The sequence below is a fragment of the Equus przewalskii genome, chromosome 17, assembly GCF_037783145.1.
Source record: "Equus przewalskii isolate Varuska chromosome 17, EquPr2, whole genome shotgun sequence".
Lineage (NCBI taxonomy): Eukaryota > Metazoa > Chordata > Mammalia > Perissodactyla > Equidae > Equus > Equus przewalskii.
In genome coordinates, this window is record NC_091847.1 from 56629465 (window position 1) to 56647806 (window position 18342).

General features: G+C 37.9%; 1 protein-coding gene across 12 annotated transcripts in view; it reads right to left on the reverse strand.

Moving 5' to 3' along the window:
• Window positions 1–18342, reverse strand: part of CCDC141 (coiled-coil domain containing 141) — a 181578-nt gene that overhangs the window by 27105 nt on the left and 136131 nt on the right. For all 12 annotated transcript variants that reach the window (XM_070580351.1, XM_070580350.1, XM_070580349.1 and 9 more), the window contains 6 exons: window positions 14673–14852; window positions 9124–9303; window positions 8413–8538; window positions 6407–6595; window positions 5352–5531; window positions 3387–3536 (listed from right to left, as the gene is read on the reverse strand). In XM_070580351.1, the coding sequence (XP_070436452.1) occupies window positions 3387–3536; window positions 5352–5531; window positions 6407–6595; window positions 8413–8538; window positions 9124–9303; window positions 14673–14852 (1005 nt within the window). The remainder of the gene's footprint in view (window positions 1–3386; window positions 3537–5351; window positions 5532–6406; window positions 6596–8412; window positions 8539–9123; window positions 9304–14672; window positions 14853–18342) is intronic.

Sequence of the window (18342 nt, forward strand, 5' to 3'; positions counted from 1 at the left end):
TCAGGTAAATGTAAAGGTAATTTTTTTGGTGAGGTTGAAAGCAGAAAACATGCTCAATATGAACTTATTACATTTCTAAATAGAGACGTGTAAAGAATGAGTAACTAATGACGTTCTGTCATGTAACAAGGCAGAAAATGTCTATAATGCTGTGTATTAACAACTTATTTATATTGCCAGGCAAGAAAATATATAGTGAAATTCAACATTCATGCATACAAATGTATCTTTGTGTGAAATGGATGGAAAAAACCTCAACAAAATCTGGCAGTCTGAAGACTGTGTTTTCTCGTAGGTAGAAATGGAGAAAATGAGGTTTTGTAATTTCCTATGTCTTATGTAGTGTATGAAGTTAGAAAATAATAACATTTTACCCAAAGATAATCAAGGCAAAAAACCATGGTTCCTCGTCTTTAAGGAAGTATCACATCACATTAAAAAAAAAAATCTCATTTAGAACCTCACTTTATTTTTCCTTAAGGCACCGAGTCCTTTTCTAAGGGCCTTTAGTGCAGTTAAAACCACGAACGTTAGTTATGGCATTGCCAAGGAAGTAATTTTGATTCCAACAGTCAAGTGAACTGTGCTATTATATCAGATCATAGAGTTTATAACAGATACGCTAGAAAATAAGGAATAGAAGAGGAAATAGAAAAAGGATATATTTAGCCTCAGACCATGAAGCGGTTGAATCGGCTAAAATATTAAGTAAATAATGAAATATGAGTTTAGCAAGTGACAAGAATGTTGGTGCCCAGCAAAGGTTGGTGCCAAATAAACGAGCCTCTGGCCCGACGCTGACTCCCTGAAACACTACGGGCAGAAACGCTGCAGTCCTGAAGCATATTGCTCAAATGAAAACTGTACAGATCTCAGTTTTCTCATGTGAAAAATGAAGACGTTGAACTAGACATCCTCTAAAATCTATTTCAACTCAGAGCCCCTGAACTTCCAAGAAGCACTTTAAGCACATTGGAAGCAAAACAATGCGTTTTTTTAAATCAACTTAGACAATCTAATGCTATGCTTGGTCTAGCTCCCTGGTGGGGCATCTGACTTTATGTTAATTATACGGAAAAAAAAAATAGTATAACATGCTGCTTTTATTTTACATAATGTTTCAAGTACCTATACCAAATACTAATAGTGATGATAATAATAATGTCTGGGTGTCAAACATTATTACCACTTGGAATCTGACCATCTGTTTGTGCTCTGATATTCACAATACAAACTAGAACACACATCTTTATTTCACTAAAGGGCACTAAGTCTATGGCCATACCACCCTGAATGTGCCTGATCTTGTCTAAGGGCACTGAAGACATTCTTTCTGATTATTTTCTCATCAGGCGTGTGTTGGAAAGTCCAGGGTGTGTATGATACACTGTGACATGCCTACTATATCTCTACAAGAAAGGAAAGAGAAAAGTAGCAAAGATTTTCAAAGATCCTTTAAATGTGAAACTGTAACTTACATGGAAGATTACTTGGATTTGAAGTAGAAGCAAAAGGGAAGAATAGCTCTGTTAATATTGAAGATCACCTTAAAGTGATATTTGATTCCTAAATCGGACCCGCACGTATCTGTTTGCTCATTCCTGTTACGGTACAGACAATCCTGGGGTGTCCCTACTATGACTGGAAGGGATATCTGTTGTCCCAGCCGGCTGGCTCCCAGCACCACTCATCACGAGGTAGCCTTGTAAATAGAACCACAGTGGGAAGGGCCTGAACAGAGAGACCCAGCTCCGTAAATGCCACAGCTCTGCAGGGAGATGCAGACTGAACCATGGGGAGCTGGGAAGAACCCTTAGCCTGCCTGACTGTGGTTTCAGTAAACATAGCGCCGAACATCAGAGCAGGGAGAGAGATTTTTGGCAAGACCAAAGTTTACCCAAAAAAAGGGAGGAAGAAGAAGAAGAAAGAGGATAACTTTGGGAAAGATAGTAAAAAAACTGTGTCCATGGCTGTGAATTCTAATTTTATAGCCTTGGGGAGAATAATGCTCTCTTTAAGATTGTTTTCCCCAACAAGACCTGACTGAAGTGCTGTTAGTTGCAGTACAGGAACGGGGAGAGGCCATTCCACTACAAGAGGGCAGGCTACAGCATGGATTCAACCCCCAATGAATTAACAAGTCTCTAGCTCAAAGTGACTCCCTGGAACACAGACTCTGAGCAGAGACTCTGCAGTCCTGTGGCACACTGCGAAATTGAAAATCGTTACTGGTGTTAGTTCCTGTTTCCCTCCTGAACAGGATGCAAGTGGCCTCTCCTGCTCTCTCCCCTCTCACTTTCCTTCCAGCCACGCTCCCTTCCTGCACTTGCCTGTGGTCTACAGAGTGTGGCCTGCAGGAAGGGGCACTTCAGAACTAGAACACCATTCAAATTTAGCATCATTACACTTTAATTCGGGCTCTAAGATTATTTGATAATATTTGATACTCACTGGGCCTAGATTGTCTAAACAGCATACACAGAACATTCGAGAAGGTTTACCCCTTCGTTTTTCCTCCACTCTCTTTCCTAATGGACTTGTGACTAATAAAATCAGAAACCTTTTGCTCTTAATGGAGACAAATCTGGAATTACGGCAGCTGTGTTCTGCTGTCAGTCAAGAATCAGGACCCTTGTTATGCATATTTGTTTTCCCCCCAGAACAAGCAAGCCTTTGAATGGAAGTTTATCCAGGGCAGGATGGTTGCGGTGCAGGACGTGTCGGGGTGGGGTTCGGGTAGAATTGAGGGAGAGGAGGTGGAATTGCGTGTGTCTGTGTGTGGCCGGGGTGCATGGAGGCTGAGGACTTGCATCTGTTATTCCTTTCTCTCTAGGACGTGTTTTGCCGGAAAAGCCACTCCGTTTGAGTAAATACGAAACCAGCCACTTGACTTTGGTGATAATACTTTGTAGCCTCTGAGGCAAAAAGCCTGCTCCGGTGGCCCTCATCACCTCCGTCAGCATGAGTCAGTGGTACTTAAATAGAATCTCAGCAGCCTGGAGCCGGGCGCAAAGGGACTGTGTCACCCTTTCCGCCCTGATGAGCTGTATCCTCTTGAGCAAATGGCTGCTATAAGGGTTTGGGGGCGGGGGAGGGGCGGGCAGAAAGCAAACCAAAAAACTGGAATACTGCATTTTAGGTTTTTCTATGCATTGACAACATACTGACTCTTCAAAAAATTGGGAGCTTGAGGTTTACTCAAACTTTCTGAGCTCTGAGGCCATTGCTTAGAGCATTAAAGGTCAAGGGTGAAAAAAGTCTCCCGATTCATTGTGTGTATTATGTGCGCGTGCGCATGCGTGCGCGTGTGTGGCCTTTAAGGTACACGCTTTAGGTTCCTAGCAGGTTTTTTGGCAACGTGTCAGTTGTGACCCTTGCACCCTCACCTCGTTTATCTCGTCCCTTGTGGTGCAGTACTCCAAGCTGCGGGTCAGGGTCCTGCCATACTCCTCGGCCTCGGCCCGCCAGCTCACACTGTCCCGCTCAAGGGTGTCCAGCTGCTGCTGTAGGTTCTTCGCGGAAACATTAGAGCAGTTCTAAAAACCAAAGGGAAGCGGAAGTGAGAAGGGAACGGGCAAAACAGCCGCGAGACGAATATGCTATTTACCTGCATTAGGAGATTCACAAAGGACACTTTTAAAAAAAAAAGGCTCCTGATTTCTTTTACCTAAAGCATATGAATATAATGATTTCAGAAAGAAGCCAGACACCCAACAAGATGGGAAAGGCAAAAAGCTGCTACATTTCCCGTCTTGAAACTTCGGTTTTGAAGATTAGCTCATCACACCCAACTCCTCGGAGACACCATTCATTATAAGGTATAATTTTTACTTCAAAAAAGGCATAAAATATGCATTAGAAATATTCGCCTTCTGCACTGTAATTTTCCCGTCAGCTTGAGCTTCACCTCGGGTTCCTTACGCAAGCGCTCCAATCTCGGCGCAGCGCGGAGGGCTGCTGAGACCAAGGCCAGACTTGGATTGGAGAACAATTTACATTATTCGTGCGAAATGAGACTCTTACTTTTTTTTCTTTTTAAACTAATAAAATAAAACTCTTTAAAAAGCAAGCTCCTTCTTGGTAAAAGTTCTATTAACAGCAACAGATATTTTGTATTTCTCTTTCTTTCAGTTAAAAAAAAAAACCACTTTAGGTTCGCTACCTTCCGTAAAGTTTGGTGGATATCTTAAATGATCTTTAAAATAAAATTGGCTATATGATTTTATTAAGTTATACATATTGGATAGAATTAACATAATCTTTTCTTTCTTCAAATTAGGAATTTGGAGAAAAATATTTTTTTAAAAAATCAGTTAATCCAATGTTACTGCAATTAAAAAATAAAAAAATCAAATCAAATATGAAAAAAAATCAGAGCTCGCTGTGCTATTTATGAAAATTTGATCTGGAATTATTTCCTTCTCTTTTAGGCTCCTTTCTTAAGGTCAGCCCAGTGGAATAAAGAGATGGAGTGACTGGTGCCTGGAGCCCTGGGTGGAGCTCCATTCTGGCTTTTATGCATAAAGCAGCTTCTCTGAGATCAGATTCTCCATCTATAAAATGAGAGTCCTAGGCTCCATGGTCTGTCAGATGGATACCCTCCAGATCTGGAATGCTAAACAGCATTGCCCAATTGAAACATAACGTGAGCCATATAAATAATTTTAAATTTTCTAGTAGTCATATTAAGAAGTAAAAAGAAACAGGTAAAATTAATTTCATAATATAGTTCATTGAACCAAATATGTCCAAATATCATTTTAACATGTAACCAAATATAAAAATATTACTAAGTTTTTTTCTCATACTAAGTCTTTGAAATCTGGTGCATATTTCACACTTAGAGCACATCTCAATTGTTTGCTAAATTCCTCTCAGAAATATTTGATCTGTATTTAAATTTCATAGAGTTTACAGTTTTAAAAGCAGATTCATTTATCCAAATTATTCCCAACATACTTAAAAGCTTTCCAATAACTATAGTGAGGATCAGTTTTAAATATAAATTAATTAGAGTTAAATAAAATTAAAAGTTTAGTTCCTTAATTGCATTAAGCACATTTTAAAAGTGAAAACCCAGTTGCCATATTGGACAACACGGCTCTACAATTTTATATTTTTCATTAGCGTGAGAATAGATGTATTAAACAACTTTTATAGTCAGATTTTTTTCTCCTTAATATTTTTCTCTTTTGTTGTAGGTGGTAGAAACTCACCACAAATAACTACCCCAATGATTTAATATTTTTTTTAATGTAACATATGTTAAGCAATCTGCCTGGCTTCTTTCCTATGCTAGCCCACTTCCCGGCTACAATTAGGGATAAATGATGGTGTTCTCAGTTGCTTACAGGCCGCTGCACTGATGAGATGATCTCCACTCCCAGGGAAAGGGCCAATTTATGGAGATGGTCTATATGGGCCTGCTTTTCCCGAGAGCGACTGAGGTAAACCTGGGCATCATGAGCATCATCCACTTCCGTTGGCCGTTCTAGAAACTCCAGTCCTTTTGATTTGATGAGACGTCCCAGCTGGAATTTTGGGCATTCACAGTTAGCATGTTTCATATTTTTATTATGAAAACAGATTTTTTTAAAAGCCTATTTCCTATAATATATGTTACTAGCTGGTCAAAATGCTGCCAAGCCCATTGACAATTATTAGTGTTATACCTAAATAAGTGTACAATGCTGCAAGTCAATAGGTAAAATTGAGGGACTAATATTATCATTTGTATTAAAGAAGAAAGTACTCTTGTTTTGGTCATGGCCTAAAACCTTAGCAAGATCTAAATGTGAGGTCTGAGTAAATTCAGAGCCTATTTTAAAAGGGTATCAATACATCTCCATTTTCTGTTAATAGACACTAATAACTGTGAAGTTTTTGTAAAAACAACCACCGCCATCAATAACAAATAAATATTTACTGAGCCCTATACGATGTCAGATACTTGAGATACAGAAAAATTGAATTTGTTTTCTTCCGTCAAAGAGCTTACACTCAAGTTGGTGAGAAAAGAGCTATGTTTATCGAAAAGTAATTAGGAATCAAGATGCTAAAAATAACAGCTGTGTGGAATAAGCAATGAGAGTTCTGGGAATTTAGAAGAGAGAAATCACTCCAAGTAGGCAGGATTGCTGGAAGCGGGGTCAGGGTTTAGACAGCAGAGAGGAGTTAGAGGCTCAGAGTTAGGAATGTGTGTGCCATCTTTGAGGGACAAAGAAGAGCTCCGTTGAGCTGGGACATAAGGGAGGATGGGCATAGTGAGAGAAAAGTTAGGGGCCAGATTGTGGAAAGCTTCTAGTATCAGAATAAGCAATTTGGCCTTTCTTTATTACATAATAATTAATATTTAGTTTCATAGTTTAAGACGGAGGGCCTTCCAGACATCCATGACAAGTCTGACCTCTTCCTTTACTTGGTGGAACCGGACTGTCTTGTACAGGATATCTTCGTAATCTCGGATTCTCTCTTTCTGTTTCTGATGGAGGTGAATAAGGTCCTTCAGCTGTTGAGACTTCTCTTTCACAGGGGCTCCTTTGCCACTTAACTCTTCTGATTCTTTTATAATGTATTGAACCTCGTCACTCAGTTGCTAAAAAGTTAGAAGTGGTAAGAGGAATCGAGCTTTTAGAGAGCTTTTTACTTTACAACTGACTGTGAAGATCTAAATAACGAATCATTCTGTCATTTGTTAACATATACTTATTGTGAGCCTCCACCCCTGCAACTCCAGCCTTTGTGCTTGATGCTAGGGATATATTATTCCATGCCTTTCTACTCAGAAATTTTAAAAAAATTATGAGCAGTGCAAAAAAAGTGTTTCAAAGCTAGGTGGTGAAATGGAAAGTTATATATTTCTATGACACACCAAATATTCTAGTCATCTGTTAAATAAAAGTATTTTAGATATTTTACGAAGCCATGGTCATCTCTGATATTTAATACGGACTAGAATCAGGTAGTATGGTAAGAACACCATGAGAAGACAATGTAGAAATATGTTGGGGGAATTACTTGTCCTTTGTGATAAAAGAATGATCAGAATGAACCACCAGCTGAGCAGCACAGTAGATATGCTGCTTTAAAATCAATCATCCCAGAATCCACAAATAGCTGTCACATGTAGGGAGGGGTAAACTGCCTTCCTTTTACCCAGCACTGCTCAGATATCCCTTATAGGAATTCAGATCCTGGGGTAGAACTTGCAAAGGGTGGACATCTCAAAGAGGAAGCCGCTATAATTTCAGAAATGGATTTTATATCAAAGATAAAAGTAATGGAAATGACTTAGGCTAAGAAAATAATCTTCAGAAGAATAGCTTAATAAGGTTCTTCAAGCTGAAATCAAGCCTGTGGGCATCAAATATATGCATGTCACAGGGAAAGAGCCAAAGAAGGTTGGGAATGGTCCTCAATTAGAGAAGTTACGCGCACACATACACACTCGCACATGTGCAGGGGCACATGCATGTGTGCGCACACGAAATGCAAATAAACATATAATATAGGGTATATCGAAGAACCTCACATGTCGGCTAACTGAATTTTCTAAGAGTTTAGAGGAAAGAGTTCACTGTGGGCTACAATGGTGTGTGTGTTTTTTGTGTGTAGGGTGGTCATATATTACATCAGTTTTGTCTTAAAGGTATCTAAATTAGATATTCCCTAAATCTTCAATCGTCTGATTCTGGCATTCTCTAAAGCCAACACTAACGAAGTAGTGGCAAACAGAAATGCAGGTATCTTATCTTTGCAACAAAGAACAAGAATCCAGGCAGGAGGATAAAGCGACTGGCTACTATTTTCGGGAGTCGTGTTAGGTGTAGGGGTGGCAGGAGGTGCGGGATATGAAATGCATTTAGCAGTCAGGGGCTGGGAATATGACTTGGTTTTATCTCTGATATCCTGAGGGCTCCCTGAGAGGGAGAATGAGAGAGCACAGCAAAATTCCTGGGAGGGTGGTAGGGGTCTGGGGTGCCAGTGGTTGGGGACAGTGACATCACAGTGGTGATTTCACAGACGGAGGCTAGACTCTCTGTGTCAGAAGTTGCCCATCCTTACTTTGAGATGTTTCCATCTAAAACACATCTATACCCCTTAAGAAAATACTTAGAGTGAAGACATGATAAATATATTAATAAGGAACTAATTTAATGCAAATTAAGATAATCTAAGATAAGAATATGTTAAAGATATTTTTTAGCCTGAATGTTCATGTGTCACCAAATATAGAACACTGAAGAAAAACAGTAAGAAAAATGTTTTTAAAGTGAATTTTTAGACAAGCAATGCTTTTGTTTAGAAAAATTAGTAATTCACCAGTCTGTGAAAATTAATTAGGTAAACCACAACCAAATAGATTTTAAATTTTTCTTCCATTCACCCAAGTCCATCAATCTATTTCTTCACCTGGAATTGAGGCTTCATTTCATTCCATTTTTTCCGTAGACCTAAAATGGTCTCAAGGTTCCCTCCAAGGTCAAGCGCAGACACAGGCATAAGTGCTTCCTGAAGAAGTTTTAAGCTGTGAGTAGTCTGAAATAAACATTGGATAGTTATGCATATGTATTCCGTGACATCGCCAGCAAATACGATATGATCATTCCAGTGATGATGTGATGTGTCATCAAACTTTTCAATCTCCATGAAAACACTCACCACCTCGAGTGATCTTGTGGTTCTAAACCATGAATGAACAAAAGCACGGGACCTGGGTTTCCTTTACCTTTTTTGCTTTTATTGTGGTAAAATATACATGTCAAAATTTACCATTTTAAGTGTGCAGTTCAATGGCATTAGTACATTCACTCTGGTGTGCAACCATTACCACCATCCACCTCCAGAACTTTTTCATCCTCCCAAACAGAAACTCTGTGCCCATTAAACACTAACTCCTCATTCTCCCTCCCCGCAGGCCCTGGTAATCTCTACTCTGTTTTTTCTGTCTGTGAATTTCATTACTCTAGGCATCTCATATAAGTGGAATCATATAGTATTGATCTTTTTGTGTCTGGGTCCTTTCACTCAGAACAATGTTTTCAGGTTTTCTCCGTGTTGTAGCATCTGTCTGGATTTCATTCCTTGTTAAGGCTGAATAACATCCGGCGCATGCCCTCTCACCTTTGTAAGTTGCTCTTTGAATGCTCCCCACTGCTGTTTCACAGGCTTGCTTGCAGTGGCTTTAAGTTGCCATACCATCCGAAGGTGGCCGAGTTCTTCCCTTTCTGCCTTCTGTCTTTCCATAGTGTTCTCTATAATGTGCACCTCACTTTTCACATTTAATATTTCATTCTCTTTTGCCTGTTAAATTAATAATCCATATTATGGCTTTTCTTTCCCAAGAAGTACAATAGTTTTGCATAAAATGATTCTAGGAGGCAAACTATTGATCACGGCCAAAGCACAGCTCAGTTCTGATACCAAGACAAGGCTGAAAAGGCCGTAAGAGGCTCTCAAAGCCCATATTCTATGCTTGGAAGCTGGTCCTGGATTCTTCAAGACCCCAGTGGTGTTTGAGTCCCCTGCTAGTGTCTGGTTATTTCCTGGGCTTGAGGCATGATTAAGCGCTGGGATCTAGAAGTGGTGAAGTCAAGATTGTTTTAATGCATAAGTTTCGAAGTGTATTGCACTTTTTATTTTAACATACTCGTTAGAATATGTCAAAATCTCAATATCGTGGAATATAAGGGGGTAGCTTGTTTTGGGCCAGTTTTTCTCCTGAAACTATCCCATTGTATATCTTACAATTATTTTAAACTTCCCTAGTGAGCAGTTCCTCAAGTTACTCCCTTTTGTGAGAACTGAATTTTGCGGCTTATATATCTCTATATTTGTACCTCTGTTGTGCACCGGAAGCACAATATCTAAATTCAAAGACCTCTTCTCAACTTCGATATGTTCTGGCTGACTGATTTGAAATCCTTTGAAGAATGGTTTTAAACAAGGGGAAATTCAATTGGAGGATGAAAGATAAGAGAGGTAAAGAGTAAGACCACGTACTTTTTTATGTGCAAACATCAAAAAATGCAGAAGAATATTTGTTTGGCAAAACAGTGGTTTTTACTTTGATGGCCAGCCTTTCTCAATAAATCCTTGAATTTCTAAGGAGGAATTGCACATGGATTTCTATAAGGGCAGTGACAGCTAGGTATCTAAAAGCTAAGGAATCTTTTAGATTGTAGTCAGAAGATAGTATCTTAAATATGTAACAAAATAATTTAAATAATAAGCCATCTTATTTTTAAATTATTTTAAATGACATTAATATTGCACATTTGTATTTTTATATTAATTTGGACATTCTAAAGTGTTAATTAGTTGCAAAAAGTATAACTGCAAGTGGTAAATGAGATTTCCCCCACGAATTTGGGGATCTAGTAATAAAATGATGTGTTCTGTAATTATGATTAATAAGATGCTACATACTATAAAAGATATTAGACAACTATAGCAAGACCCACAAATACATTTTTTATCTATTAATAAAGCTAGGGTATCATTCATGTATTATTAAGAAACTATTAATCAAAATGTAATATAGGATATAATCTAATGTAAACTTGAAAATTGCAACATGTAAATTACAACTCTAATCAAAATTGGTCTGAGTCGTGTCTAGGAAAGGGAGAAGCGTAGGAAGATTGTTTGATATCTAGCTAGCAGGATCCAAGCAGAGTGATTACATATTTGGCAACTTAAGTATTTTAGCCACTCAGGAAGACTGAATAATTTGCTTGAGGTTTGGTTAGTAAACACACTATTCATTCTACTTCTGTGTAAGGGCATGGAAAAATTTGCCATAATCTTGTCTAATTCGGGCACTAAATTATCCATTTTCCATTTAGATTCACACATAGTGAATGGTCTTCTGATGTCTTGCTTTCCAGATACTTTGATAACAGGAAGGCAGTATCCTGGAGAGCATTCTTAGTATTCACCACTATAAATCAGTAAATTGGCAGTTTCGTCAAGATGTCTGCCAGATTTCTGGCATAAATTGGTTTCTTTGATCGAGATGATATTTAGATGAACTGAAAAATTTTCAATTTCAAACTTGAAAATATGAACCACAGCAACCCAATCAAGAGTAGAACACTTAACGGAAAATGCCAGCTGGCCTCCTTCTTTTTTAACAACCAAACTGGTTACCATGTTTCAACAATAATGTTTGTTTAAAAGCTTAATGGTCCAAAAAGTAGAAAGAGAATAAAAATTGTGTTTTACTTGCTTTACCAACAATTTCATATCTCCCAATGTCATTGAACCAATAAACTTGACCATTATGTGGACCTTAATTCTTACCAATAAGAAGGAATTTATTTACCATATGACAGTGGTGAGGACCTTGGAGTAAAGTGACAATGTTTCTAATACCAAGATAAAAGACTACCAAGGTGTGTAGTAAAACACACACTATTTCTGAGAACTTAAAACAGGCATGTGAATATTATGATAACATAAGTTTATTTAGACATAGATACAAAACATGAGTTGGAATGGGTTCCTTCTGTAGATCTTAAATGAAAATCTGACTGTACAGTCTTCAACCTTCTAAATAAGTAATAAAGGACTTCTGTTTCCGGGTAAGATGGAATAGCCAGTGGCAGAACAGTGCTTCTACTTAGAGCGATTAGAAAAGCTGGATAAAATGCAGAAAGCATCTATTCGAAGGCAGCAGAGGGCTGCTGTGAGAATAAGAAGTAAAGAGGCTGAGACTCCAGAGAAGGAAGAACCTGAGCTCACCTGTCACCACTTTTGCCCCAGCCAGGGGCACTTCCCAACTCTGTGCACTGACTGGAGGCTGGTCATTGAGGCTTTGCTGGGGAACAGAGAAACCAACAGAGCTTTTGGCAGACACTTGGGGGGCGGGGGTATCGAGCACATAGCTGATCTTCTTCTAAGGACATTAACAAAATATGGGAGCTGTACAGGGCAGTGGATTAAAAAAAACTAAGCACAAGCCTCTGAAAAGCAGAGTGGAGGTTTTCAGCAGTTTTCCAAGACAAGGATTGGTGTTGGGGACCTGCTGCTGGCGAGATCTCAAAGAATGCACCAAGCTCTAAGCTGAAAACTTTGAGAGCCCAAGATCATCAGAGTAGACTGAGCCTTGACAGAACCTCACTCCACATTCAACTTCACCAGCTCCTAACTGGCTTAAGTGATCCCACCAACATCCACTTGGGGAAAGAAAATCACACTATCTGGAACTCCTACAATTTTTTATGCAAAATGCCTGACATTTGATAAATATTCACTAGTCCTGCCAAGACAGGCCTACATGACTGGAAACCAAGAGAAAAATATGCAATAAAAACAATTCCAGATCCAGATGTTGGAATTAGCTTACACTTTAAAAAATACCCATAATTAAAATGGTCAAGAAAGTATAGGAAAGATGGAGAAGGAGGACAAGAAAGAGAATTTCTTCAGCAATATAAATCTAATAAAAAAGCAGCAACTGGAAATTTCAGAACCGAAAAATAAAATTTCTGCAATGAAATTACTAATAAAAAAGATAGGCCAAAAAACACAGTTTGCGAATATTTGAATGCCCTATGAGTGTAAATTAGAGAAGTACCCTCATCAAGAGTGGAAAAAGATACACTGAACAAAGTAAAAATGTAAAAGATAGAAAGAGAGATAGATAGCATATGTTCTAAATGTTCCAAGTAGAAAATTATTTTTTACAATAAATCACCTCTATAACTTAAGAACATGGGCAAACTGCTTAGCACGTTTTCTCTGCTGCTTAAGACTATTATTTGTTTCCACATTGATTTAGCAAGAATGGCCTTCAAACAGTAAAGACTGAAACAAAGAAGACAAAGAGAAAATTGTAGTTCAAAGTAGATGAGGATCGTTAGGCAGAATCTAACTCTTCTAAAGGAATTCAGGCTCCAGACTGGGATTAATCACATCTCAGAGAACTGGGAAAACTGCAGATGTCAGTTATCTTTGCAAATCTACAGACAATAGGAAAATGGCCAGAAAATTAGAGAAAGGAAAATGCCCTTATTTTCAAAAGGGGGAAAAGGATGGCTACATAATTTACAGACTGGTAAGCTTTACATTGAAAACCAGTACGATAAATTCATTGTTGATTAAGCAGCTTGTGAGCACTTTGGAAAGAATGCCTTGATCGCTAGGAGTCAACCTGATTTATGCCAAATTCTATTTATGTAATTGATAGGATACTAGGAGGGTAGACCTTATTTTGAGCAGTGTCTCCCATGATAGACTTAAGAAAAAGGTTGTGAAATATTGGTTGAAGTAAAATACTACTGGGAGCATCCATGAATGTTTAAAAAACTGGTTAACCAACTGATGGCTTAATGGGTTGGTATGTCAACCTGCCCATCAGCCACTTTTATAAAAGATCTAATTGCAGCCATAAGAGGCTTACTTATCAATGTATAGAACTAAACCCGGGAGAGATGGCTAATGTAGTAGGTAGCAGGTTCAAAATTAATTTAACAAGATGGAATCACGAGTGAAGACTAACAAATGACATTAAACAGAAATAAATATAAAGGCCCACATTTGTATGGAAAAGATAAAAAGCTGACACAGACATAAGATGAGAGAGACCTAGCTTGGAAGGAATTGCCATAAAAATGTGATGGGAGTTTTATTCCATCACAAGCTTAATATGAACCAGCAAAGTGAAATTCTTACTAAAAATGTTAACCTAATCTTAGATCTCACTAGTAAAGAATGATGTCAACTTTGTTGTACTTTGTTTTGAAGTGATACTTCACTTTTTGGTTACATTTTATGATTGATTCTGAGAAACCATAGAAAATTCTGGGAGGAGGGATCAGGATGGAGAAAGAAATGAAGTTATCTCATAAATGATAGAAAATATTTCTATGTGTTTAGCTGCAGAAAAGACTCGATTAGACATAGCAACTATTTTCTAAGTTTGAAGGACTTTCATTTGTAAGAGGAATGAAGTAAAAATACTACTTTATTCCCCAGTGTAGCAACACAGGGTTAGAACAAGATATGAATACCAATTTGACTTAACATTGAAAAAAAATATTTCCTAGCAGCTAGAGTTTTCTAACAATGAATTGAGAAGTCTCATTAGGAAGATACTTGAGGTATTGAAAGAGGGATGGATTAGCCCTCTTTTAAGAATTCTGTAAAGAACTTTATATGCGTCAGAGGTTGATATAAGGATTCTAGAACATTTAACAGATATAAATCGACAGCTTAACTTTAGGGTACATTTCTAAATACAATGGAGCTTCAGTATAAAAAGATCTGCATAGTAAGAAATTCTTTAAAATGAAGATTCATCCTAGACATTGCCTTAAGCTGCCGGAAATTTTGTAAAGATCTTGATGCACACTCTCAACATAACTCAGAACTTTTGGTTGAACTTCTACTGAGGATTCTATGTAATAAAAACAATGTTGCGTTTGGAATATAGACACTTTTTCTTGTTAGTAATTAACATAGCCTTCATGTTGTAAACTAACAAGAGGTCTAGAACCAAATAAGCACATAAACGCTAGACTTCAGGACCATTCTAGGTTGAGTGAAGCTAAAAAGAACTTTCTAAGCCAACATTGCTGATTAATAGACAGTTGAGCTTTTGAATTTATGATTTTGACTTTGACAAGTCATCCATGCAGAAGGGGTGACTCATTTAATGTCATTCTCACCATATTTATTAAATTAAGGAACTCAAGCCCTAGGTCTTGAGTTAAAAAACTCCTCTTTACAAATAGCTGCCACTGCTTCTCAGCTGAGTCAGACCAATGCTTAGCTTTAGCATCATCCTCTTCCTTCTGCAGGTTTCCAGTTTGGTAAAACTCCTTAAGGCTCTGACACTGCTCGTCTACCTACAAAAAGGAGAATATAAATGAACGTTAAGAAGGCTTAGAAACATGTTTAAAGAAAATAACACTGGATTCCAATCAAAACCTGTGTAAAAATTAAATGGAAACTGCATTTTCAAATTCTTTAAATAATTATCGAATACAGTCAATTTCCTGAAAAGACATGAAAATCTATTTAGGATGTTGACAGACAGGACCTCCACTGGGTACTAAATTGAACTGACAAGTTTATTACCCATAAGACCTACTTACCGTAGCCAAAATCATATTTATGTATTATATATGTGTATGTTTTGCAACTGGGGACAATTTATATCAAACACCGGTGTAGTTCCATTTAAAGCTGAGTTTTATAATTCAGAAGAAAGACATCTATATGTTTATATGCAATCAAGGAATACAAATCAGAAAGAAATGTAAGTCAGTGAAAAAATAATTAGTAGATCACAATTTGCTACTTATCAGTGATAAACCAGAACAAAAGAGTACAAACAATTGCTAATTTTCTGTACAAGTATTCATATTAAACTGCTTCCATGAGTTAATCTTATTGAGCTATCTTACTTCGCCTCCCTAGAATTGTGTTTTCTCATTTGCTAACCGAAGTAAGCAGTACTAGATTATTTTAAATCACTCTCTTTGAAGAGATCTTACATAAAAGCAAATGTGCCTGTGGAACTACAGAGTAACATGTAATTAGGTGATGTGGAAATAGTAGACAATTTTTGACGCAAGTTATTTGCATTTATGCATTTGAATAATGCTTAATGGACAATAGCACAAAACTCAAAGAGCTCACAACTACCAAAAGCAATCTAAATAGGGTGGGAAACTTCAGGAAATGGTTAGTCACTATATTTTACAGATTTTAACATCATTCTTAATTAAATGAACTTAATAGGAGAGCCTACAAATGACACTAAGAAACAGAGTTTTCTCCTCATTGCCCTTATTTCATTTATTCATGCCTCTGTTTTGCTGATGCTTGTTTTCTCAGCCCAGAATGATCTTTCCTCAATTTTCTGTTGCTGCTTATCCTTCACGAGTTAGTTAAATTAACTCAGTAAAAATTAAACATTTATTTCCTTGGGTTCTTAATCATAGTTCTGGGAGAAAGAGAACCATAAGCAGATTATTACAACAAAAGACAAGTATACACACAATGTTGTGGGCACACTGAGGAGGGACCATCGACTCTACATAGAGTAAATAGGGAAGGCCTTCCCACAGGAAGTGGCATTTGATCTGTATCTTTTAGAATTGTCCAGGGTCAGAGAAAGTAGGAGAAGGGGATCCCAAATGGAAGCACTAACATGTGAAGGCACGAGTTTGAAAACACTGGCTGGTTCAGAGTATGATCAATGATCTTAGTGTGGGTGAAGTTCTTGTTGCACAAGATGAGTGGTGAGAAAGAGGCTAGAGGGATAATTGTGCTGGGATAAAACTGGCCAGTAGGTTTCGGCTTGTTTTCTACTGTAACCAACATGATGTGACACATTCTCATTAGTTTGAAACAACTGATGGCTACAGGATGACTCAGAATCGGCATGACAACCATCAGTACTTTAACAGGATTGTGCACTACAGGCTGGGGTGTCAACTTGCTGGCCTGTCAGTTATGTGCAATTCTCAAAATGTAAACTTTAATTCATCATCTTTTTCTAACTGTTCAAAAAACACTCCTTGAATGCAGAATTCCCTTGAATCTGTACTAGTTTGTTTTTTAAGTGAATGAATGATAAACTTTAATACTTTATCCAGTTTTGGTAAAAGTTATTTGCAACATACTTCACAAGTTACATTTGTCAAATTACGTGAATTTCAGGAGGTAACATGATTAGATTTGCTTTAGAATGACCAATTTTTAAAAGGAGGAATGAAGGGGAGAGTTACAAGAGGCAGAGAGAATAGGCAGAAGACAACTTCTTTAAGCTTGGCAAGAGATAATAAGGGCTTGAGCCAAAGAAATGAAGGTGCAAAAAGAGGAAGGGGAATTAAGTCTTTTAGGTCATCTCTATAGACAGACACGAGATAGCATGGCCTTTGGAATAGGGAAAAATGAAAGGGAGGAGATTGGGGATTAAACTTCAGCTTTGAAGTTTATTAGTTGTTTGATCTTATATCTCTAACTTCTCAGAGCCTCAATTTAACTTATTTGTAAAATGTGGGTAATAGTAACTGAATATAGAGGTGTTGTAAGGATTAAATGAAATCAGGAGTGAAAAGCACAGAGCCTGCATGAAACAAGTAATTGTTAAGAGAAAGCTTGAAAAAGACTGAAGCTTCTACCTAGGACTTCTGACAGATGGTGGGGTCATTAATCCAATGCCAAAATACAGAAGGAAAAGCATCTTTGAGGAAAAGATAACCAGTTGTGTTTTGTTCAGTTTTAGGAACCTACAGGATACATAGGTAATTAGAATGATTGGAAGTTGAAGGCATTGGTCTGGAGAGTTTGGGCTGAGGAACCACTTTTGAATTATTAGTGAATTGAAACCATAGATGGGGATGTGATGTTTTGTAGGGAAAGTGTGTAGAATGTGCAAAAGAGAGAATGTGCATATGCAGGTACTCTGTGACACATCATACTTCAGGAACAGAGAACTGACTTAGGAAAAAGGAGAAGGAACAGATAAAGAAGTAGACAGGATGATTCCATTTACGTGAAATATTCAAATACGGTACATCTGTCGAGACAGAGAGCAAATCAGTGCTTGCTCAAGGCTGGAGGTGGAAACCAGGATTGACTAAAAGTGTGCACCAAGGCTCTTTTTGGAGTGATGGAAATATATTAAAACTGGGGTACAGTGATGCTTACACAACCCTATAAATATACTAAAAATTACTCCACTCTAAAGTAGGTACATAGCATAAAATTATGTAAATTATACCTTGGTAAATATGTTCTTTAAAAAAAATCAAAGGAGAGGAAGCCCTGATGGCCTAGTGGTTAAAGTTCAGCACGCCCTGCTTCAGTGGCCTGGGTTCAGTTCCCAGGCGCAGAACCACACCACTCGTCTGTCAGTAGCCATGCTGTGGCAGTGGCTCACATAGAAGAACTAGAAGGATTTACAACTAGAATATGTAACTATGTACTGGGGTTTGGGAAAGGAAAGAAAAAAGAGAGAGGAAGACTGGCAACAGATGTTAGCTCAGGATGAATCACTCCCAGAAAAAAAAAAGTCACAGGAGATGAGAGTAACCAGGTTAAATGTGACAGAGAGATTAACCAGGATGAAGACTGAAAATACACCATTTCATTTGTTAACTAGTAAGTAGCTTACGAGAACATTTTCAGTGGAGTGAGCTAGTGACAAATGGCAGGATTGAAAGGGGAATAAACTAAACAGCAGTGGGATGAGGACCGGAGAGGATGACCAAGTAGAGGCAAGAAATGTCATCTTCCCACTCCAAGAGTCCAGAGGTGAAGGGAAGGAAAATTATAGAGTGGTAGCCTTGGTGAGGGCAAGACCATTTGGACATAACTGTAGAC